Genomic DNA, 22,581 nt, shown 5'->3' with positions numbered 1-22,581 from the left:
GTTAGGAATATACTGAGTCGTTTTTTCCAAGTGGTTGGAGGTCCCTTCAGAGGAAGGATGCCGAAAAATTGAAGAGTAAAGTTGATTATACGCGCCAGATCGTTGAAAGATTCTTTGTCTGGCATTGCTGTTATCGAAAGGAGATATTGACTGCAGACACCAGGGAGTATAAACGCGCGAATGTTATGACTGCGAATAATTCATCGATGTGAAGTCTCTTCGGTGGATTAACAGTGCTAAATGAGTTCTGTTACTTTCTACTGCAACGTCGATCAAGGTTTGCTTCGAAAGGGCAAAGGAGCGTGATGCGAAGTTTAATTACTGCATAATTTAATGAATCACCCCATTAGATAATGACTTGTATCGTTAACTGAAGTAAATAGTTGACGAGTTATCCTAAATATCTCACGCAAGTATATAATTATTTCTTCACTATCGAAGCTTAATTGTGAGATAAAACTAATCAATAAACTACTGCTGGAATTGACACCGTGAATTAATGTGACGGTACAGAAAGATGTCACGTGTACTTGAAATTTTCAGGTGATGCCATTAAAAAAACTCAACTCATTCATAGACAATGATCTTGTCAAAAGGCTATGTAAAAACAGTAATTGCATAGTGAAAATTGCCGCGTTGTTTATTACAGCAATTAAAGTATCTTTCCAAAGACATTTGTCGGTTGAAAAATATCGTCTATACATTACTTTTATTTCAAGTGCTACTGCAAAATTAGATTTATTATCAAGTTGATCGATTGATTTCCAACACAATATTCGGATAATGCATCGTTACAATACAGTGGAGGTTGGTAGGTGAGGACCTCGAATTTATTAAAATTTCGTTGCTCTGATTTTTGATCGATGATGATGCATCATGCAGATATATACATTCACCCTAGTATTTAGCTGCACGACTCATTGTCACTTACCCTACTATAACGTTCGTTATGTACCGTTATGTGTAAAGTGGACGAATTGTTTTTGCAAGACGAATACATATTTTACCAACGTTTCGTAATTTCGTTTCGGCATAAAAACATGTTCTTATTCACGATCCAGTAATAATTGGGAATGGATGCTGGTAGCAAACGTTTGGCGCAGGTGTGTCATTTTTTATTTCCATGAGTTTGACTGCGAGTTGAATCGCTAATTATAAGCTTAGAGAAGCAAAAGCCTAGGGCGGCCCTCATAACTTGGTAAACTAATCCGTAAGTGGGTGTTCTGTGCCTATCGGCCTGTGAGCAAAGTTTGTTAACTGCACTTGTGGCAGCTATAGATAGGACAGTATGCCCTGTAGTGACTATCCTTTTTCTTACACTGCACGGGAATTTCCAAATTTGCATGTCTTAACGTGAATACGAACTTTTGTAAAACCTGTTAATTGGACAACACAATGGAATTACATTCAAGTTCTTGGAAATTCGTTCGGAGTTTGTAACTATACGTAGATGTATGCACGTCATTTACGTGGTAGAATAGATGGTCCTCAGCAACATGAATAATGACATCGCAGAAGAGATGATCTGAAATCAAGCTTCCTAGTATCTCCATGACCTGCTTAAAGTAATGGTGTGATAGTGACTTACGGAACCTAAAGTTGCCAGAGAGTATGTAACAAATTTCCCAGCGGTTAAGCGGGCGGGACGTTGGGATTGTTCCATCATAAAGAACACCATGTTTCGAATACGAAGCGAACAGCGGTACCATGGAATTGCGTAAATCGATTCTGCCACCATGGTGCTCTACTGGCAAGAAACGAAGTAAATTAATAGAGATAATCAGATCCGGTAATGACTTGGCACGAGACTATCATATACTGACTTCGGTGATGAGGCACTCCGCTGGCCAACATGAGATGAACAGTTGACCAATGGCCAAGGAGAAGGTGCTAAAGAATTGGAAAATTTCCGATCCTTGGATCTGTGGAAAAACAAACGATACACATATCAGAATGGCTTCCATTTTCACGTGGACCACGTTGAAATGATTTTCGATGAGAAAATAAGTTCAAGTAGAGTGTAGTTGCGTACGTCAAATCAGGTATGTGGCAGTTAATCAGACACCCATGACAGATGCAATCAGCCAAAGAATGTTTCATCTCACCCTCGTCAGTCTTGCCGCTGAAATGCCCAGCATGTAAAGTCCGCCCATAGCTTGCGCCAAATTAGAGTAGCAAACAGATTCCTCCAATTGCGTGCAAAAACTAGAGTGTAGAGAAAATTAGCAGTATTAAAGAACTCAAACAATCTGCGTGGCAGTTTTAAGAACTTTACACGTACTCCATTACGATTTGGTGCCGCAAAGTGCACTTTCTCAGAGTTTTTTCAACATATCGATCTATGCGTCGTTCATCGTGTTCTGACTCTTTCTTGGCAATATTGGCCAGCCAGCTTTGGATCAGTTTGAGCTGTCCGCAAACGTTTAGAGCCAAAAATGGTGAGACAAGATCGCAGCCAATTATTGAGCAGAGGCAGACGACAGCGGAAGCTGATTGAACGGCGTAGATAATTTCATATCGTGGAGACAGTGAAGAGTCCATATTTATTTGGTATGGCCAAGACCTGCTGCTGACAACTGCACCCGGTGTAACCTGCTTGATTATGGGGGAAAATATCCACATGGCGGCTCCAACAACTGTCGTTAGGCACAGGCTAAGACTAAGCAATTTTGCTCGATTCGTCCATACAGAAATGATCCTCAACTCGATCGGGCTTGCGTCTTGCCACAAGGCCTCACACGTCGACATCAGACGCCATATTTTATTGCGATTCCAGGCAATGAAGATCATTCGAAGTCCTCCTCCAGCTACTGCGGCTACAGTGTTCAAGGTGTCGATTGACTTATCGACGCCAAGATTCTGTGCCTCACATAAAAAAAACGTAATGATTAATGGTGGAATTGGGTAGCCCGAAAAAAATCTCGTCGCTTCCTTCTATGTACAAGTCAAGCACTTACCGTAGAGAGCAGGAGATGAATGACTTGAACGATGATGCTACTGACGCACAAAATTGTAAAAGCAGTTAGAAATTTACTGAGTTGTTTTTTCCAAATGGTTGGAGGTCCGTTCAGAGGAAGGACGCCGAAAAATTGAAGAGAAAATTTGATTATACCCGCCGCATTGTCGAAAGATTTTTGTTCCGGCATTTTTATTATTCAAATGAGATATTAACTGTAGACACCGGAAAGTATGAACGCGCGAATGTTATGATTGCTGATGATTCATCAAATTCAAGTCTCTTCGGTGGATGAAGAGTGCTGAATGAATTCTGCGACTTTCAGTTGTAACGTCGGTGAAATTTCTCTCCGACAGGGTTGACGAAGGAAGGTGATGCGAAGCTTAATTGCTGCATAATTCAATGAATCACCCTATCAGATAATGACTTGTGTCGTCAAGTCACGTTCTCACGTAAATAGTTGACAAGTTATCCTAAATATCTTACGGAAGTATATAATTATTCCTCCACTACTGAAGCTTAATTCTGAGATAAAATTTGACAACATCCGATTGGTAAAATTGATACAATGAATGGATGTGACACTGTGGCAGTGTCGTGAAATTGTCAGTTGTACTCAAGATTTTAAAAAGATATCAGTGAAACAACTCATCTTATTCATAAACAATGATCTTGTTAAAAGGCTATTCAAAAAGGATTCATTGCGGATTGAAAACTTCCGCTGTACTTGTTTAATACAGCAATTGAAGTATCTTTCCGAAGACATTTGTCGGTAGAAAAAATATTGTCTACACATTACTTTTTTTCCAAATGTTACTACAAAATTACATTCATTATAAAACTGATCCAGTGATTTCCAAAACGATACTCGGATAATAGATGATATAATACAGTTAACGATGGTACGTAGGGAACTCGACTTTATTAAAAATTGACCAGTTAGATTTCTACAGCAACTCTCAATTTTCTTCGCGGACTCGAAAGAGAAATTAATGGTCAAATTTAATATATCGTATTTTTTACCATAAAGACCGTTGGTTATATACACACGCATGACTATGAGCCTGGGATTGTACAATTTTTTCAATCTCCTTTGTTACAAATTGGATTCAAATAAATTCGGTACTACTGTTTCGCTAGTTGGATTACATCGCACTTGAAAATAGAACTTTCCCAGCCAGAAATAATCCCAGAATGATTTTTGCACGACCATTGGACGGCTTCGTTGAACGGAACAAAGGGAGTAGTGGAATCGGACGAATTTTGAAAAGTGGATAGCGAATCGGTTCGAGTAGCAATCGCGGGGAACTCGGAGGGAGATGAGCTGCTCCAAAGAAAGACAAACCTGAACTGAATTTCGTGAGCCTCATGCACGGTACCTGCAGAAGGTTTGGTGCGGACTTCTACAGGCGAACTTATTATCCCCTTCACGCCCTTTCCAGTATTATACGATTTTGGCGGAAACTCTCTCTGCATGTGTTCGAAACTCCGCCCTACGAGCAATTGTCAGGTCGGCAAGGATAAACGGTGAGCAATGATTCATGCGATCAGTGGTCATGCAAATGGTGATCACAGTTGCTGATCACTGATCACTGATCGTGATTTTTTATCGACTGAATGTTCTTATTCGTTTATCAGCGCGGCGAGGGATTCAATTATTCAAACTTGAGCTCATCTTAATGTATCCATCACGTGATATGGATACATTATACATTTCATTGCAAGTATCCATTCACCTCATGCGGAATGGAGTAAGTATTTCACGCTTCACGTCCACATCACGAAATTCACTTTCGGTAAAATTTCACCTTGCTCTGCGTAGCAATTATTGCAAGGGCGGGATATCAAAACGAAGATACTTGCAGGAAATAGATGCGGTTTGTAATTGTAGCGCTGGATTCTCCACAGCCTTGTAACTGTACCGACATCACGTAGATACAATGCAAGAGAAAACTCGTGAAAGAGAAGCGCCGGACAATATCTTTATTCATTATTCACCAATATGTGACCACACCCTGTGGATACTCTTTCAAACTCTATAAGGGCGACGAGCACTTGCTTGCTTACTTTTCGCTGAATAATAATCATGGAATACCCAGACGTGTAATTCATGCAATTTTTTGAATACGTGGCGCGACCACGGAGCTCGTATTGGGAATCCACGCATCTGTCGATCGTGGCTGATTAGTATTAATATCGCGGAACAAAAAAAGAAGAAAAAAAAACAAGAACCGAATCGTACCATCGCCCTTTCGTCGTTCTTAACAGTCGACGATTTCATTATGCAACATGCATTATGTCTATAGTTTCCGTGAATATCCGCGCTTCAACTCAATTCAACACGCGATGGTAAGACGCCATGCTGCGTGCTTCGTTCTTTGCTTCCTCGATAGACCGAGGATTAAGATTGAGAATTGTTTTACCTAGGAATAAAATAATGACTCATTGTTTTGAGAAACAATTCTACCAAACGAATCATCTGCACTGCACATCTTTATTAGTTTCGGTTTTCGGGTGTTTCGAGGGAAGTATAACTTACTGTGATTATCTTGCACATGTCGTGCTACTTCACATATGTGATACAAAAAGAAATTGGTGATGTCTTTCAGTTATCTCGCCGCGTTAGATTGAAAATAAGTACATGAATTCTTATGCAAAAATGTCTGTAAATGATTTCAATAAACATTCAATACTATAAAACTTTTATTTAAATTCCGCATTGTGACATCGGCTCATAAATTATTATCGCAGATCTACGTTCTGCACGCAATTTATACTTCTTCATTTCTAAATCTAAGATACCGATTGAAGAGGATCGTTGAATTGAATCGTATTAATTATTTATACGCTGCGTTATGCTATTGAATTCGTACAACTGCTTCTCTTTGATGCAAAGAAATGGCATCAAAAGAAGTCACACTGGTTCTCGAACAGTATTTCCCGTCACTCCCTGAATTTGCCTCTGCCAAATTCAAGTATTAGAAATTGAAAACTCGAGTACAGATGTTCCGCATATTTTTGAATACTAATTTGTTTCACAATATTCTCATTCGTCCATATTGTTACGCACAAGAAAATACGTTTTTTTAATTCATCGAACATGTTTGCCTAAATAAGAATTTACCCCATATACGAATGTTGTTTGACAAAATTCAATAGGCTGCGAATCAATGAATAATGTTTTAAATCGAGTGAAATTTTTCGAATAAGAAGTATCTTGAAATATCTTGTCAAATAAATACCGATTTTTATTAAACCCCTTCTCTCAGTGCGGCCATGTTAAGATATTCCGACCACAAATACGAGTACAATTTCAATTTATGCATGCAAGATCCGTGATTCATAAACTGCGGAGGAGCATGCAGAAAGATATACCGCTGGATGTTATCTGAAAAAAATTTCAATTAGACGTTGCCATGGCTAAAATTTATGAAACCCATTGAACAATAATAAGTTTTAGACATTGCTCGACGTACAGAAGAAAAAGCCTCCAAGGATAATGGTATGAATTTTCCCGCGGTGAGTATCGCCGGGCGCTGAGATCGTGCGATCAGAACTACAGCCATAGTTTTCACCAGGGGCGATCCATCGTACCATGGGACTTCATAGACCGCGTGCGCTATTTCGGTGCTCTCAAGGCGATGGATGAAGAAAATTGATATTTGAATTTCACGGTTTTATACCTAATATCCAACCACACGTAGGTACTCACTTCATAAGAGAGAGTATCCGATGGCCAACAAGAAAAGAAAAGCCCGTTGATGGACAAAATAAATGTTGCAAAGTATCGAAACGATCCCGAACTCTATAACATATCATCCATTATCTGAGAAGATGGTCAATTTGAGTAGGAATTGTTGAAAAAAATATTTTTGTTAAGCGTAGAGCATTGTAAGCTTCACCTTTGTGAAACTTGCCGCGGAAATTGCCATGATGTACATCTCGGTGACGATTTGTATTAGATAATTATACCGAATCGCATTTTCCAGTTCTGTACAGAGTCTGTGAAAAAAAAAAAAAAATTGATTACGAGTAAAAAAATTATCAGCAAGACAGTTGTTCTGAAATAATTTTGTAGAAGGAATTCTTACTCCAGAACGATTTGATGGCGGCGGACGCACTTCTTAAATCTCTCCTCGAGATCATCGTTGGTGTTTCCTTTCCTTTGGCTGTATTTTTTTTTCGACAAATCATTTCTGAGCCAGCTTTTGACAAGAGCGAGTTGTCCACACAGGTACAGAGTTAATATCGTCCCGGTCATGTCGCAAGCAGCGATGTACGACATGCTGCAGAAGCAGCATATCACCTGAACGACGAACTTGATTTCATACTGTGGACTCGGAGTTGAATCCTCTTGAGGTGTGAATGGGTAATATTTCGCTGTGGAATTTTCAGGAAATGAGAGCTGTTGGAGCGTCGCAGCAACGACGAACACGCTCACCAGACAATTTGCGGCACAAAAGTAAATCGTACTGATAAATTTAGCCCGTCTGATCCATGTTAAAATTATTTTGCGGTCTGCGGGAACGGATTGATTCCACAATTCTTTGCAGGTCGTAAATAAACGTGCGATCCTATGACGATATACCGCAACGAAGATCGATCTGATTTGCCCCGTTAAAACCGCCGTCACGAACAGCATCGCTTCGAGCAAACCATCTGTGTTGTAATTCTGCATTGAACAAAGATAGACGGATCGTTTCTGGACTAATTATTGACGAGAGACGATGAAAAATAACGATATCGCCGAAAATATTCAGATACGATTTTATAAACTGCAAATTTTCGGCAAAGTACAGCAGTCACATTTCAAAATTTTAATTGGCTATGCGTTAGCTAATCAGTGTTTGATCAATTACAAGATCGATTTCATACATTGTTCAAATCATCAATTGGTAGTAAAACACATTTTTGTTTCTATCAATCTATCAATCTAGCAATCATTCGGTACTTTTGGCTCAACTTTGACCAACCAGTTAACAATAGCATGGGCTGAAGCAATATAAAAATACTGTATAATTGTTAACTTCAAAGAAACTTGTCAGAAATTAGTATTTTTAGTTTACAGCTTACCCGGAACAATATGAAATTTATTTGAGGTACGAGCACAAAGAAGCTATGCAACATTGGAAATACTGCGAGGGACTGACTGAGATATTTTTTCCACAAAAACGATTCACCGCTGATAGGAAGAATACCCGAAAATTGAAAAAATAATTTCGCCAGCCAAAAATGATCCCAGAAAGATTCCTGACCAGACATTATTGCAGGACTTCGAATATGCGCTGGAGTTTAGTAGAGGAACCGTATAATTTATTGCTGTAACGAGCAATAGTGAGGAGAATCCAACTGTCGAGCCGAAGAGCTTTACGACAGATGAGTTGCTGTCAAGAAAGGCAAACCCGAACTGAATTCTGCGAGCAATAGGCGGACAACGCCTGGAAGAACTTTGGTGCGGACTTCTGTGGGCGCAGTTATTATCCCCTCCGCTCCTCTAACGGTGTCGCATATGCAAAGGAGTCGTTTTTTGCGAAGACTCTCGTTGCTAGTATCCCCGCTAGCTCCACCCCGTCAGCAATTGTCAAGTCGGCACGAACGAACAGTGATAAAGTAATGAATAGTTCACGAAGTTGCTCGAGACGGCGTCGTTTCCCTAGTCTAGTCGACTTGACGATGATAATGTAGTGACATAAGTTGGATGAGGTAGAAATCCGAGGAGTTTTTTTCGCCACTTTTTAACGCGGCTTTCAAAGACGAGACAACTGAAGATATCATCTGAAAGTTGATCGTTAATTTTGTAAATGGAGGATGATATAATAACAGCTGAAAGCTTTTAATTGGAATGAATTGTTAATGAATTCGATTCTTCTTGTATACCATCCCCATTGATGATTGATGCAGATTGATCGTTGGTTTTTGGCTACACGGAAAACAACCCAGTCGTCTCAGGATCGATAATGTCTATCCTGTTAGTTATAAGCGAGCGTTGCAGTCTCCGTTGAAACTCTTTTCTTTTCAGTCTTCTATCAGCCAGCCATTTGTATCAAAGCTGATACCACTGAACCACTTCTTTCCGCTCTTTCGTTTGTATGACGCTTTAATTCCGTCGGCTTGATTTCATTCACGGTTTTCGTCAGCAATGTTGTCCGCAAGGATCGATAATATCCATGTTGAACGTAATTGGAAGCAAAAATTCAGACCGAGGGCAAACTTCGCAGACCAACAGTAAGAGTTGCTACCGCGAAACGCGGACCGTCGAGTTTTGTAGGTGCGCTTATTATTTCCTATGCATCGCTTTCAGAATTAAACATGCAATACTGATGGTGGTGAATACTTTCTGCGCATTTTTTCGCAGTCCCACCCCACGGTAATTGCTAAGTCGGCAAGGATGAATGGGGAACAGTAGCTAAGTAACCAACAGTCGCAAATTTTTCTAGACATTTCAAACAAACAAGCATTCGGAGTGAAATTAATGAGAAAAAACGTCCTTGCAAACTTACGAGAACTTTGTCAAAAAATGTGAGTTTCATGATTATGGTTAAATTTATAATTGCAGCCATTTACAGTTGTGTATTTTAATGTGATATGCTCTTTAGAATGAATGCCTTACTCAACTCTTGACAACCTTTTGAAATTCTAGCGGTAGTTAATCTTCCGCTTAAATATGATGAGAAATTTACAATTAAACATACGACGAAGCATCTGTTGTCGGCGATCACTGATTAGTACTAGGTACGGTTATCAAGAGAAATTATATGATAGTTACACTCTCGATTAAGTCGAAACGGACAATTATCGATGTACACCTGTACCTTGTATTATGGAAATAATTTTCACGAACCCTCGTGATTTTAATCTATTCCACACTGATCAACTGCCTTGTCTACTGGCTTGCGTATTGTTTTATTAACAAACTGATTGAGGTGCACTCCGTCCTAATGACGCAATCAAAAGATATTAATGAAAAGCGACTAATTCTGTGAAGCTTTGTGTTATTTTTTTTATGCCCAGTTGATATTTTAGACTGAAAAAATATCCGAGACGTTGACCTCTTCTAACGAATCGGTAATTGTAGCTCGTTGCAAGAATTTTTATTACGAGGATGAAACTGTTATCAAACTGGCACATACCCATGATCGAAGGTACAGGTACATATTACTGCTAGGCTTGAAATACACCATACATAAATTACTCAGAAACTGCTTAAGACCATGCAAAAGGATATGCCACTCGATGTTATCTGAAAGTAATTTGAAAATAACCGCGTGAGTGAACCATGATTAGAAATTACACGCCGTGCAGCATAGAGGCAAAGGTATGACTTACAGAAGAAAAAGCTTCCAAGGACAACGGTAGAAATTTCCCTGCGCTCAGCGTTGCAGGACGCTGAGATCGCCCCAGCATAATGATGATCATAGCTCTTACGGAGAGTGAGGCATCGTCCCATGGGACCTCGTAAATCGCCGTCGCTATATTGCGACTCTGGAAAAACGGCGAGAATTGAAAATGCAATACGGCTGCAACGTTGAGTGGAACGATATCGATATTGTTCAATTGAACTCACCTCCACAGAAAGAGTTTCCGCTGGCCAACAAGAAAAAAAAAGTCCATTGATTGCCAACAGGACTGTTATAAGATGCCGCAAGGACCCGAAATTCTGTAACTGCAGGTGAAAAACGAGGCTTACGTCAAATGCGAAAAGTTTCTGTTTGGTTTTTACGATGAATGATGCCATCTTATTCGAGAGAGACAGACGATATTTGCTAGTTTACCTTAGTCAGCTGCGCTGCCGAAATTGCCATTATGTACATCTCAGTGACGAGTTGTATCAGATAATTATATTGATTTACGTCTTCAAGCTCGGCACAGAGGCTACGAAAATTCGGAATTTTGATTATATCTCTGGGATTGCGATACATCTGAATCGTTACTCAAGCAATTAGTGACCTGTTATTTCGTGTTTAACTTTGAAAGCAATGAAAAATAAACAGAATACTTACTCCAATACAAGTTGATGGCGACGGATGCACTTCTTCAACCCCTCTTGGAGACTTTCGTCGGTCTTTTTACCCGTTGGATCGAGCTTTCCCTTTGCAAGCTCTTCGAGCCAGCTTCTAATGACGGCCAATTGTCCGCATATGTTGAAACTCAATATAGTCCCAGTCATGTCGCAAGCAGCGATGTACGACATGCTGCAAAAACAGCATATCACCTGAACAGCGTACTTGATTTCATACCGTGGACTCGGAGTCGAATCCTCTTGAGGTGTGAACGGATAAAATTTCGTTGTGGAATTTTTAGGAGATGAGCGCTGCTGGAGCGTCGTCGTCATGATGAACACCGTTACCACACAATTTGCGGCAAAAAAATACACCGTGCTTATAAATTTAGCCCATATGATCCAGGTCGAAATTATTGTGCGATCTGCGGGAGCGGAATGGTCCCACATCGACTCGCAGATGGAGTACAAGCGTGCAATTCGAGACCGATACGCAATAACAAAGAATGATCTGAGTTGACCCGTCAACGCTGCGGATACGATTAGCAAGCCTTCGAGGATGTTGTCTATGCTGGGATTCTGCATGGAAAACAGTTTTTTCGTTATTGTTATTTTGTGTTATTCTATACAAGTGGCTTGGATATGTGATAAAATGACCTCGTCAATTCGACAGTTACATTTTCGTCGTCAATAAGAAATTTTGCGAATTAGTATTGTCAATTCTCTGAAACCATTGAAACAGTTACACTTCGGAACCTTACCAGCTGATCGTCAGTAAGTCGAATAAGGTAACCCGCATAGTAGGACAAAATATGTCAATATTGCAAATAACGAATATACAAACAAATCAAGCGAGTGTTTTAAGTACTTTATCTTATTGATTGTTCAATGAATTTCATAAGCATTGATTCACCATTTCGATTACACACGAGATTTAATTTGTCAACTCGCTTTTGACACGCATCCCTAGAGTAGCAAAATACTCGATAAGTACTGCGAGGTTTCAAATAGTAGGAAATTGACAATATTCTTTCAAATGTTAATATTATTACAAAAGTAAAAAAAAAAAAACTGCTCGATCTACAGTTAAAAATTGATTAAAATCAAGTAGAAGGAGTCATTATTCGTCAGGATGTGCAACTTTTCAGTAATTGATATTCAGAGTCTACAACAACCAGTTTTTAGCTTACACGAAAAAGAATGTATTGAAATTCTGGAATGAGCGTACTAAAGCCAGCCCACAGTGGCAAGGTTGCCAGAAAATCGGTGAGTCTTGATTTCCACAAAGCAGATGATCCACCGATAGGAAGAATGCCCGCGAATCGTAGAAAGAATCTCGCAAGCCAAAATTCATCCCAGAAAGCTCTCTGTGCAGGCATTACAAGACCGCGTTGTTAGTCGTTACACGTTTGCCTTTATCTTGGACCGCCACGATTTTACGAAATGCAATGCAGACAAACGGAAACTCAAAGCAATGATGTAGTTTGCAGGAGAAGAGTTGCTCCCAAGAAAGACAGGCCCGAACTGAAGTGTCCAATTCATACGCACCGAGCTTGCAACTCGTGTGTTGCGAACTACTCGTTATCCCCTCTGCGCTCCTTCCAGTATTGCATACGTGGGACTAACGATTTGAATGAGAACTTTCTCTGCTTGTATCTGTAATCCCTCCCAGCCAGTCATTTTTCATTCGCCAAGGATGAACACGAGAAAGAATTCTTCGCACCAATTTTGCCTCAATGGTTGCGTTGATGACGAAGTGTAAAGTTCTAGCCGGTAGAGCAGCCCATTATTATTGAATATTCCACTTGAGTGAATTTGAGAAACCTCATCTCTCACTTGTCGGTATTCGAAGATTTAAAAAGAATGTAGCTTCCACCAAACTTGTGGCAGCTATGATCGTTGGTGTTCCGTTTCAACGTTCAATGTGTCCGTGTCTATATTGATACGTAAACTAACGACCCGTCTAATTGAAAAAATTTGGTATTGCAGTGATATGTGCGAGTAACAAATAAAGCTCGAAGGTCCGACCGTTGGCTGCTGTCAGACGCAGATAAAACCAATCAAATTATCAGATTATGGTTTTAACCTCGTGAAGCCAACAAATTGCTGATCCGTAGAGGAGATGAAAATTTTTATATTCATTCGATAACCACCAATTGCTGAAACATGATTGAATTAATAGACAAATGTTTCACCTTTTAAGTTGTACAGCTGTAAAAATATTGAAAAATAAAAATGAATAAAAAAAAAAAAACATGAATACAACAGAATCAAGTGACGATAGGAATGGCAACTTACATCTTTGAATCGTGTAATCAGAAGGGTGAACACAACACACGATCTCCTGAATAATAAAGAACGGAACAGACATAAAATGTTTGCGACTCTTTTTTCGTGCTGCTCACCCTCTGCTCCGACATTGGGAATTGAGACATCTGTCGCTCATGACTAATCAGAAGTAATATCGGAAAAAAACATTCGACCATCGCCGCCCTCTATTCGAACTTACAATTGCCGATGCGTTTCTCTGCCGAGTCCCATGCCGGACATATCGTGAAGTTTACTCTTCCGCCACTCTCACTCCACCCTACACGCCATGCGCAACCCTCATGCAGCGTTAATCTTTGGTTTACGGACCGGCCCAACTCAACCACCCTAATTGTAGACGTCTAGGTTATCGATGGTTCTGATGTGGTATAACGTATTAGACGTGCGCGTATCGGGCATGGTTCGTTTCGATGTGCAACTGCACCCTGCATTATGGGCTTCTTTCACGAATACTTGTGCTATGACTCCAGCCTAGACGTTGCGCTGCTATACTGTCTGGATGATGGCTTCCTTAATTTTTTTATAACAACTGCATTGAGCACACTTCACCCTGACGGCAATTTGAAGATGTTAATGAAATAGTGAAGCCTGTATTCCTCGTTAGATCTTCAGATTACATTTCATACTGAATAAATAATCGAAAATACATATATATGATCGAAATACAATTGACGAAGTAAATCCTTTCTAACACCTCGGAAGGATCGATAATAGTTACATATTCGAATATTTTTGTCAGGATCAGATTGTTTATTAACGACTTATAGACTCGAATATTCTTTACCAGTGGTTTAATTCTGCACAATTGAATAATTTCACCGAGGAACGATATTGCTTGCTGCCTAATTTTAGATCCAAGCGTAGTAAAAAATTACAATAAAGTAACTTGGATATTGGTACACTCCTTGCGGGGAAACGTACCTGAGAAGCGCCAGCGATATTAAGACTCTAAAATTTATATTGAATATGAAAAGTGTGAATTTCCTTACCTTTTCTGCTTTCGCATTTTGCTCGAAACAATATTTTTTAAAACAGCGTACACGGAATCTCAAAATTTATCCGTCCGATTGACTCGAAATTTGGACAGATCCTTATTATAACGTTATTTATCGAATGACTGGATGATTTTAGACATCATTCATTCATTCGTTAATAACAAATTATTAAGATCATTTATTTTGTCGAAAATTGAACTCTTTTTTATCAATTTACACAGCCTTTTGTATATGACACGTGGCAATCTTGAGCTTTAAGTAATTAAATTTAGACTTCTGTTTATCAACTATTATATTTTACACGGTAAAATACTTCTTTGAATCAATGCCTCAGCATCTAATAATCGACGTGAAGCCTGTTTTCTTTTCGTATGCCAAGATGGCGTTTTTGAATAAATAAATACGTCAATACACGAATCCTTAAAATAGTTTTACTGTCTCGTGAAAGCCCTCAACAAATAATTAGTAATCGTAGCTCGAAATATGTTCAACAGAATCGTTGAACTTTTGCGCCCTACTAAAGGAGAAGGAAATTTTAGCGATTGTTAAACGAATCAATTTTTCAATAGTTACCCAGACATTTCGAATATCTTTGATACTTGAATATTTATTACGAAGTGACGTCAGCACGATTAAAGGTACAATGCTCTAGTGTTTAATGCGAAATGGACTCTTGAGAAACAGTTTAGAAGCTGCTTAAGAGCATGCACAAAGATATGCCACTGGATGTTATCTGAAATTATTAAAAATATTATAACATCAGTGAATGCGAGTCGAAAAGGAGTAGGGTGAAAGTTTCACTTACAGAGGAAAAAGTTTCCAAGGATAACCCGACGAATTTCGCGGCGCTCAATGTTGCCGGCCGCTGGGATCTTGCCAGCATAACGGCAACCATAATTCTCTCGGAACGTGATCCTTGATACCATGGAACCCCGTAAACAACCTGAGCGATGTTACTGCTCTGAAAGAATCGAAAAAGAAAAATACAGAACAGTAACAAGACAAAGCCGGATAGTTTGGACATTGCTCAATTCTCACCTCGACTGAGAGAGTATCCGCAGGCCAGCAAGAAAAGAAAAGTCCATTGATTACCAGTAGAAATGTTATAAGGTGCTGCAATGACCCGAAATTCTGCAACTACAGATAAGAGACCAGGGCTGAGTTGAACCAAATGTCTTAATTCTTCAATTACATTGAATAATAACCGCTATAGTTCACCTTTGTAAATTCAGCTGCTGAAATGGCCATTATGTACATCTCAGTGACGATTTGTATAATATAGTTGTATTGATTGACATCTTCCAGCTCAGCGCAGAGCCTAAAAAAAAAGCAGAATTTTGATTGTTTCAGTGGAATTTTGAAGAATCTGAAATTTAGGTAAATCAAGTACCAAACTATTTCTGTATGTACCAGTCCAAAAGCAATCGACAAAATAAAATACTCACTCCAATACGATTTGATGACGACGAATACATTTTTTCAACCCCTCCTGAAAACTAGCATTCGTATTTCCATCCGCTACATCAAAATTTTCTTTCGACAGCTCCAAAAGCCAACTACGAACGACAGCGAAGTGTCCACACATGTTGAAACTTAGTATAGTCCCAGTCATATCACAAGCCGCAATGTACGAAACTCCGATGTAAGTGATGATAGTCTGAAGCGTGTACTTGATTTCGTACTGCAGACTAGGAGTAGAATCCTCTTCAGGGATAAACGGATAAAAATTTGTAGTTGAATTAGCAGGAGTCGAAATCTGCTTTACTACCGTATTCAGAATGTGCATGGCAACCACACAATTAGCACCATAAAAGAAAACGGTACTAATGATTTTGCCTAGCTTGACCCAAGGCAACATTATTTTACGATCTGCGAGGTCGGCCTCTTTCCACATCGTCTCACAGATTAAAAACAAGCTCATGATTCTATGACGATACACCATAACGAAAACCGATCTGAATTGTCCTGTCTAAACAGCGGATATAATTACCAAAGCTTCGAGCAAACCATCTACGCTGGGATTCTGTATCAAAAAAGGGTTTATATGTATAAATTTATCAAAGGACATAAAACAAAGCTTCTGTGTTTTATGCTGCGCATTGACGCTGGTATTTTTTCTGCACGGAACTACAGCAAGAAAAAACGAGAGTAATAAGTAAGGTCTGAAGCCTGATCGGAACGGCTTAGGATTTCCAATATAAATACAAAAAAAAAAAAAACTGCATATTTTCAGTCTTCATCTTACTTGACAACATATGTATTGTACTTCTGGGATGAGCAGATAGAAGCTGGCCCACAGTGGTAACGTTGCTAGAAACTCGGTCAGAACTGACTTCCACAAAGCGGATGATCCACCGATGGGAAGAATGCCAGCGAATTGCAACAAGAACTTGGCCAGCCAAAAATGATCCCAGAAAGCTGTTTGCCCCGACATTGCTAGACTGAGTTGTGAATTGTCACACTTCTGGCTTTATCCGTTACGAATATTTTATTGAGAGGTACGACAAATGGATATAGAAAATGGTGATGCTGTCCGTAGGAGAAGAGGTGCTCCCGAGAAAGACAGGCCTGAACAGAAGTGTGTGAGCAATACGCGAAGAGCTTGCAACTACTCGTTGTATTCAGGCTACTCATTATCCATCCCCTCTACTTTTCTCCTCGTATCGCATCAGTGAGACAAATGTTTCCAACAAGTGCTTTCTGCGTTTGTATTCGTAATCCCTCTCTGCGAGTGATCGTCAAGTATCAGCGATGGGTGAACAGGAAACAACGACACGTACTCGCGGTTTGCATTGACGGTTACATCGACGATGAAGATTTGTGTGATAAACAATAAATATTCCCAAACGAGACAATCAATATCGCTTTCAGTGTTCCGAATCATCTGGGAAGATGTTACGTTGAACGCTGAAGTGAAAAAATAACTTCAAATGGAAAAGGAAAGGAAGGTTTATCTTGCTAATTTATCATCACGGTATTGGTGGTAACTGAAAAATAATCATGATCAAATTCATAGTTTGACATCGTGTATAAATACCCAGAAATAAAACGAATATAAGCAAGGGTGAATGTGGCATGGATGCAGAATTCTGTTGCTCTTTAGGCTTTCAATGCGGCTGGCAGCTAGCGACCTCAGATAGTGATAAACGCTCGCACTTCTGAATAATAATGAATGAAATAGACGTCGAACCGTGCATTTTTTTTTACACAGTCCTCACCCACCGCTCCAGCGTTGGGAATCGAGACACCTGTCGTATATGTGACTGATCGGTAATGATATCGAAAAAACAGTCTACCATCACCACCCTCTCGTCGGGCTTACAATTTATTGTCGATGCGCTTTTTCGCCGTGCATATCATTATGCTAAGATTGGTTTTTGCGCCACTCGTGCTCTGGTTTCTCTCTACACGCTAGGATCAACCCCCGTGGAGCGTTAATTTTCGATGTTACATACCGTCGACGGTTACTTTTTTCGAACGAGTTCATGAACATTGAACAATGGAAACACTTTCGATTGTTTGTCAAGTTTTATACTTTTCATAAGCAAGGAAAGATCATTTTCTATTTGTTAAGTTGTTCAAATTAATTTCGAGTGATTGTGAAGAATAACAGACGATAATTGTAGACATTTCGAGTATTGGAAATAATAAAAAATTTTATTGTTATCTCGATTTATCTAGTATTAACTACAACGCGGCAAACACTGCCTGCCTAACGTTACGTATAAAAGAGACATACGGTACTCAGATATTCAGCAAGACCATGCAAAAGGATAGGCCGTTTGACGTGATCTGAAAACAATTTTGAATAAAATTGTCACAGGAATAAAATTGATAATCTATATCGAACGACATGCAAATGACGGCTGAACTCACGGAGGAAAACGTCTGCAAAGACAACTTGATGAAATTTCCCGCGCTCAATGTAGCAGGGCGTTGAGATCGCGCTATCATAACCGCTACCATGGTTTTTTCACGAGACGATCCGCGATGCCAGGGGACCTCATAAGCTGCCTGCGCTATCGCAGTGCTCTGGAAACGGTTGGAAGAGGAGAATAACGGTAGTATCAGAGCAGATTCGATAGTTTCCAACTATACTCACTTGACAGGAGAGAGTGTCCGCTGGCCAACAAGAAAACAAAAGCCCATTAATCGCCAAGAGCAATGTTGAAAGATGTTGGACCGATCCAGAGCCCTGCAACGATGGATGAGAAAATTTACTTGAGCCGGGGTCGAAATTGTCACTCGTTGATTACACCGGATTAATCCAATTTTTTTTTGTCACCTGTGAAAGCCTCGCTCCCGAAACAGCCATGATGTACATCTCAGTGATGATTTGTATCAGGTAGTTGTATCGAATCACATCTCCTAGCTCGGAACAGAAGCTACAAAAGAAACGTCAAGTAATGAGGACAAAATTGTACCAAATCAAAATTCTTGCGCAAGGAAAAAACTACCAGTTATAGTCATGCAAATAGTTTTTTGGATGGTAATTGGGATGAAATACCTACTCTAATACGATTTGATGACGACGAGCACATTTCATCAACACATTTTGCAGATTTTGGTCGGTTTTTCGGTCCCTTTTACACACATTTTCTCCCGAAACGTCGGCGAGCCAGCTTCGGATGAGGGCCAGTTGTCCGCACATGTTGAGTGCTAGTATGGTGCCAGTCATGTCGCAAGCAGCTATGTACGCTATTCCGATGTAACTGATCAGAACCTGAGTAGCAAACTTAATCTGATATTGTGGAGTCGGAGTGGAATCTTCTTCAGGGGCGAACGGGTAATATTTTGTTGTAGAATTTTCAGCAGATGAGAGTTGCTTTACCGTCGACGTCACGGCGAACGTGATCACCGAACAGTATGCACCGCAAAAGTAAATTGTACTTATGCGTTTCGCACGCTTAGCCCAGATAAAAATCACACTGTAATCCGCAGGAACTGCCTCTTTCCACATCGTCTCGCAGACCAAGAACAAGCGTGTGATCCTGTGGCGGTATACAACAACGAAGATTGATCTAAGTTGGTACGTTAAGACCGATATTGTGATCAGCACTGCTTCCAGAAAACTGTCGATGTCGGGACTCTGTATCAAAAAGTTCGTCGATACACGTACCTAATGATCGAGGCTCCAAGATCTGACGTAAAAACGTCAACGGTTAAGTTCTTATATTCTGTCGGTGCTCTCAGTAGAGCCGCTCTCGGGGCTGTAGGGGAAGGTGATCTCGCTCGGTGCGTTACCCCCTCCGCCCCTTCAAGTAAAACGCATAAGCAGAAAAAAGTAAAACGTTTTTTCAAACGTTGACACAATTTCAAAACAATTTTGTTTCAAGTCAACACGTGATAAAGAACGTTGTTAATTCCGATTTCTCTTCTGGAATCCAACAAGCCTCGTGATAAGTCTACAGTGGGGGTAACGTGTGAGGTCGGATTAGGAAAAGCGGCCCGACTTAGAGGATCGACTGTTTTATCAACCGGGGATAAAGTTTTACCGGTGACAGAAAAAAATATCATCTTCTTACCTCAACAACGCTCGCATGTCATGCGATTGGAAAATTTCTACAGCATAAGTAAACGAATGCTGAACAGAGCATAATACAATCATCTTTTACTTACCTGAAAAAATATGTATTTGAATTCCGGGATCAGTATGTAGAAGCTGGTCCATAGTGGTAAAGTTGCTAAAAATTGGTTCAGAAAAGATTTCCATAAACAAGACGATCCACCGATGGGAAGGAGGCCAGCGAATTGCAGGAAGAGTTTCGCTAACCAAAAATGACCCCAAAAAGATCCATGGCCGGACATTGCAGGGTTCCGTATTACGTACCCCAAACTGTATGAAATGTGAGAATAGTAAGAAATGTAATGATCAGCGCAATTTCACAGTGTTGGCAAACTTGGCCGGAGGATTGTTGCTTCCGAGAGCGGCGATCTCGAACTGAAGTCTGAATGCCATACGCACTGTATCGGCAGAAGCTTTCGTCTGCTCGTCTATGGGCGCGCTCATTATCCCCTCTATTGCGAACTTTGCAGAATCACATCTACAAATACAGTTGATTTTTGCAGACATTATCTATGCTTGTGTTCGTAGCCACGCCCTGCGAGTAATTGTTCAAGCAGTGAGGACGGTACAGAAAATAGTACCTCAGGATAAGTTTGCCACAGAGGTCGTATCGACGATGATTAGCGATGCATGATCGCCAAAGCGAATGAATTAACGAATAGTCGGAAATTTTTATTGGCATAGTGAAATAAGCACTATCAGGAGAATCGTGAAACTTATGTATAATCGTATCTGATTTGTCTTGTGGATCAAAAAAATTTTCCTACACATCTGTGGCAACTTTCATCAAAAACTAAGTTTACGTAGTTGAATCTGCAGCTGCAGCCTCTACTGTGATATTTCACAAGGTGAGGTGCTTTTCTAAACGAAAGCTTTCGCTCAAGGATGCCTGTTTCTTGGTATTCTAAAAGCAACCAGCCCTTGGACTTCGACTATATGACAATATTATCCGGATTAACCGGCCGAGATCGGTTAACCATCCAGAATGGTTGAACGGTTTAACCGATCAATGGGTAAAATCGGTTGAAAATTGACAGTTCGATAGTCATTCTTACATCTAAGCTAACAGTCATCAATGTGCAAGCACAAAATATATTTTGTGTGTGATTTCTACAAGGATTCTTGAAATTCGTGATCTTATTTCACTCCGACGCTACACTAAACATCTACTGTCTGCTGAATTGTGTAAGTTTTTGATAACGACTGTTAAGCCCACCACGATTGTTGGCAGTTTGATCGCGTAGAGCTTGTCATCTTTTTTGGCGCTTATGATGTGTTTTTGAATAACTATATAATAATAATAATAATTATGCTCATCTGTTAATGCAGAAATTATTAAAACATATTTTACCAATCGCAGCCTATGTGAACACCTGGGAAGGGTATGTAATCATAGCTTAAAATGTCTTCATCCGAATGAGATCCATCACGATACTTCTACCCTCACTACGATGAACAGGAAACGTAGAATTTTTAGACGAATTGATCTGAAAATCATCACCTACTGATATTTTGAATATTTCTGGGACTTGCAATTTTCTTTCCTGAAAAACAACAATATTATAGTGTAACTCACGATGAACAAAACTAAACGACGATGGCCAGTTCAGCTTCGTGAGCTGGACTGCGGAATGATCATGATGTACGGCGATGACTTGTACCAGGAAATTGTGTTGACTTGAATCTTCTACCTCGATACAGAGAGTGCAAGTACCATGACATAAAATTATTATGTACCATGTTATTTGTTTTAATCACCACAGGCTGATATCTCAGAAGCAAGACAAAACACGAAGAACCGTTGGATACAAAATCGTTAAGGTTCAAAGAGGAAAATAATTTTGCTGTGTTACATACGTCGCGAGTATGCCATTAGCCATTAGCCATGAGCCATTAGCCACAGGTAAGAGTTGACTTGGTTTCTTTTTCAAATGAAATGGTACATCTCTTCTTTCAGAATCTAAAAGTACATGTAACGCTGCATGACGAAGTACTGGAATTCATATGTTCCGAACTTGATGGGTTATGAGATGCGAACCGGGCAAAGTGTTTCGAACCCTGACGGAAAGTATCGGCAACTCATCTTTACCGGAGAAGAACTCGAGTATCGAAATATATAATATTTTGGATAAAATCGTGTTTTTCGAATCTTAATTATCTGTTCTTTGCTGTGCAATTTTTTGAACTTTCAACTTCAGGATATTGTTGTCAGTGAGTTGAATTCAAATTCCATTCACTCGGGAGCGAAAATATCTTCGAAAAAAATTAGCAACATCGTACACTGAAAATTAATCAATTGTAGCCCACTCTCCTCTTCTCATAATTTCAGCCCACTTAATTCAGGTCAAAATTATTTTGTGGTTATACAAAAATAGTCTCAAAGATCATTAAAGTTTCAAAAAGGCTTCATGTTGTTTCTTCATAATCATCAGGATGTGATAAAAGATATCGACAGTTCGTTAGTTTAGTTTTATCGCTTACCATAGGTATAATTTCTTTATAGATATTTACGCACTTACCAACGATTTCCCTCATAAATTTTTTTCAATTCTTCCAGACCATAGATGCAGCAGAATTTCAAAATCTCCACGGTTTGATAATGATCGAAACTTTGAACTTGGGTGCGAACTATTTTTTATCCTCTCTGCACCCCTTGCAAGATTGCATTTGCGATGCAGCACTGACGATATTGGTGAGTACTGAATGAGTTTTGTAACGATGTATCCTATTCCAAATA

The 22,581-nt window shown here is 39.7% G+C and overlaps 5 protein-coding genes across 6 annotated transcripts; all 5 read right to left on the bottom strand.

Annotated features, from left to right (window-relative positions):
- Nucleotides 1-1,253: 1,253 nt before the first annotated feature.
- Nucleotides 1,254-3,146, bottom strand: LOC124307973 (uncharacterized). The gene is made up of 6 exons (XM_046770224.1): nt 2,958-3,146; nt 2,282-2,859; nt 2,106-2,205; nt 1,824-1,922; nt 1,470-1,556; nt 1,254-1,376 (listed from the first exon to the last, which is right to left on the bottom strand). The coding sequence occupies exons 1-6, from the start codon at nt 3,144-3,146 to the stop codon at nt 1,254-1,256; spliced, it is 1,176 nt and encodes a 391-aa protein (XP_046626180.1).
- A 2,543-nt stretch (nt 3,147-5,689) lies between these two features.
- LOC124308145 (odorant receptor Or2-like) lies at nt 5,690-8,346 on the bottom strand. 2 transcript variants are annotated; one of them, XM_046770551.1, is made up of 6 exons: nt 8,212-8,346; nt 7,048-7,628; nt 6,859-6,958; nt 6,669-6,761; nt 6,433-6,588; nt 5,690-6,344 (listed from the first exon to the last, which is right to left on the bottom strand). In XM_046770551.1, exons 2-6 carry the CDS (start codon nt 7,596-7,598, stop codon nt 6,297-6,299), a joined length of 948 nt encoding a protein of 315 aa, XP_046626507.1. In that variant the 5' UTR covers nt 7,599-7,628; nt 8,212-8,346; the 3' UTR covers nt 5,690-6,296. The 2 variants fall into 2 exon arrangements, with proteins under 2 accessions (XP_046626507.1, XP_046626506.1); XM_046770550.1 differs by lacking the exon at nt 8,212-8,346 and adding an exon at nt 8,030-8,093.
- Nucleotides 8,347-9,504: 1,158 nt separating this feature from the next.
- Nucleotides 9,505-12,200, bottom strand: LOC124308148 (odorant receptor 49b-like). Its single transcript, XM_046770554.1, has 6 exons — nt 12,146-12,200; nt 10,957-11,534; nt 10,729-10,828; nt 10,521-10,619; nt 10,283-10,438; nt 9,505-10,196 (listed from the first exon to the last, which is right to left on the bottom strand). The coding sequence occupies exons 2-6, from the start codon at nt 11,403-11,405 to the stop codon at nt 10,149-10,151; spliced, it is 852 nt and encodes a 283-aa protein (XP_046626510.1). The 5' UTR covers nt 11,406-11,534; nt 12,146-12,200; the 3' UTR covers nt 9,505-10,148.
- A 2,495-nt stretch (nt 12,201-14,695) lies between these two features.
- Nucleotides 14,696-16,833, bottom strand: LOC124308147 (odorant receptor 67c-like). Its single transcript, XM_046770553.1, has 6 exons — nt 16,524-16,833; nt 15,724-16,301; nt 15,497-15,596; nt 15,317-15,415; nt 15,084-15,239; nt 14,696-15,011 (listed from the first exon to the last, which is right to left on the bottom strand). The coding sequence occupies exons 2-6, from the start codon at nt 16,218-16,220 to the stop codon at nt 14,964-14,966; spliced, it is 900 nt and encodes a 299-aa protein (XP_046626509.1). The 5' UTR covers nt 16,221-16,301; nt 16,524-16,833; the 3' UTR covers nt 14,696-14,963.
- A 797-nt stretch (nt 16,834-17,630) lies between these two features.
- LOC124308142 (odorant receptor 49b-like) lies at nt 17,631-20,173 on the bottom strand. Its single transcript, XM_046770545.1, has 6 exons — nt 19,898-20,173; nt 18,790-19,367; nt 18,564-18,663; nt 18,381-18,473; nt 18,155-18,310; nt 17,631-18,070 (listed from the first exon to the last, which is right to left on the bottom strand). Exons 1-6 carry the CDS (start codon nt 20,084-20,086, stop codon nt 18,023-18,025), a joined length of 1,164 nt encoding a protein of 387 aa, XP_046626501.1. The 5' UTR covers nt 20,087-20,173; the 3' UTR covers nt 17,631-18,022.
- Between the last annotated feature and the right edge of the window lie 2,408 nt (nt 20,174-22,581).

Source organism: Neodiprion virginianus, chromosome 6 (genome assembly GCF_021901495.1).
Source record: "Neodiprion virginianus isolate iyNeoVirg1 chromosome 6, iyNeoVirg1.1, whole genome shotgun sequence".
Lineage (NCBI taxonomy): Eukaryota > Metazoa > Arthropoda > Insecta > Hymenoptera > Diprionidae > Neodiprion > Neodiprion virginianus.
The sequence above is the reverse complement of the archived record's forward strand: the minus strand, read 5'-3'. Positions and strand labels throughout refer to the sequence as shown.

Excerpts from the sequence above, each read along its gene's own strand:
- LOC124307973 (XM_046770224.1), bottom strand. The coding sequence starts at position 3,146 with ATGCCGGAACAAAAATCTTTCGACAATGCGGCGGGTATAATCAAATTT. Across the intron at positions 2,860-2,957 it reads TTCATCTCCTGCTCTCTACG|AATCTTGGCGTCGATAAGTC; the intron begins GTAAGTGCTTGA and ends TGTGAGGCACAG. Across the intron at positions 2,206-2,281 it reads CGGCACCAAATCGTAATGGA|TTTTTGCACGCAATTGGAGG; the intron begins GTACGTGTAAAG and ends TCTACACTCTAG.
- LOC124308142 (XM_046770545.1), bottom strand. The coding sequence starts at position 20,086 with ATGTCCGGCCATGGATCTTTTTGGGGTCATTTTTGGTTAGCGAAACTC. Across the intron at positions 19,368-19,897 it reads TCAAATACATATTTTTTCAG|AGTCCCGACATCGACAGTTT; the intron begins GTAAGTAAAAGA and ends TTTTTGATACAG. Across the intron at positions 18,311-18,380 it reads CGGACACTCTCTCCTGTCAA|AGCACTGCGATAGCGCAGGC; the intron begins GTGAGTATAGTT and ends AACCGTTTCCAG.
- LOC124308145 (XM_046770550.1), bottom strand. The coding sequence starts at position 8,083 with ATGTTGCATAGCTTCTTTGTGCTCGTACCTCAAATAAATTTCATATTG. Across the intron at positions 6,762-6,858 it reads CCGCGGCAAGTTTCACAAAG|AGTTCGGGATCGTTTCGATA; the intron begins GTGAAGCTTACA and ends GATATGTTATAG. Across the intron at positions 6,589-6,668 it reads CGGATACTCTCTCTTATGAA|AGCACCGAAATAGCGCACGC; the intron begins GTGAGTACCTAC and ends CATCGCCTTGAG.
- LOC124308148 (XM_046770554.1), bottom strand. The coding sequence starts at position 11,405 with ATGTGGGACCATTCCGCTCCCGCAGATCGCACAATAATTTCGACCTGG. Across the intron at positions 10,829-10,956 it reads CGCCATCAACTTGTATTGGA|CCTCTGTGCCGAGCTTGAAG; the intron begins GTAAGTATTCTG and ends GAATTTTCGTAG. Across the intron at positions 10,620-10,728 it reads CGGCAGCGCAGCTGACTAAG|TTACAGAATTTCGGGTCCTT; the intron begins GTAAACTAGCAA and ends TTTCACCTGCAG.
- LOC124308147 (XM_046770553.1), bottom strand. The coding sequence starts at position 16,220 with ATGGTGTATCGTCATAGAATCATGAGCTTGTTTTTAATCTGTGAGACG. Across the intron at positions 15,597-15,723 it reads CGTCATCAAATCGTATTGGA|GCTCTGCGCTGAGCTGGAAG; the intron begins GTGAGTATTTTA and ends CTTTTTTTTTAG. Across the intron at positions 15,240-15,316 it reads CGGATACTCTCTCAGTCGAG|AGCAGTAACATCGCTCAGGT; the intron begins GTGAGAATTGAG and ends CGATTCTTTCAG.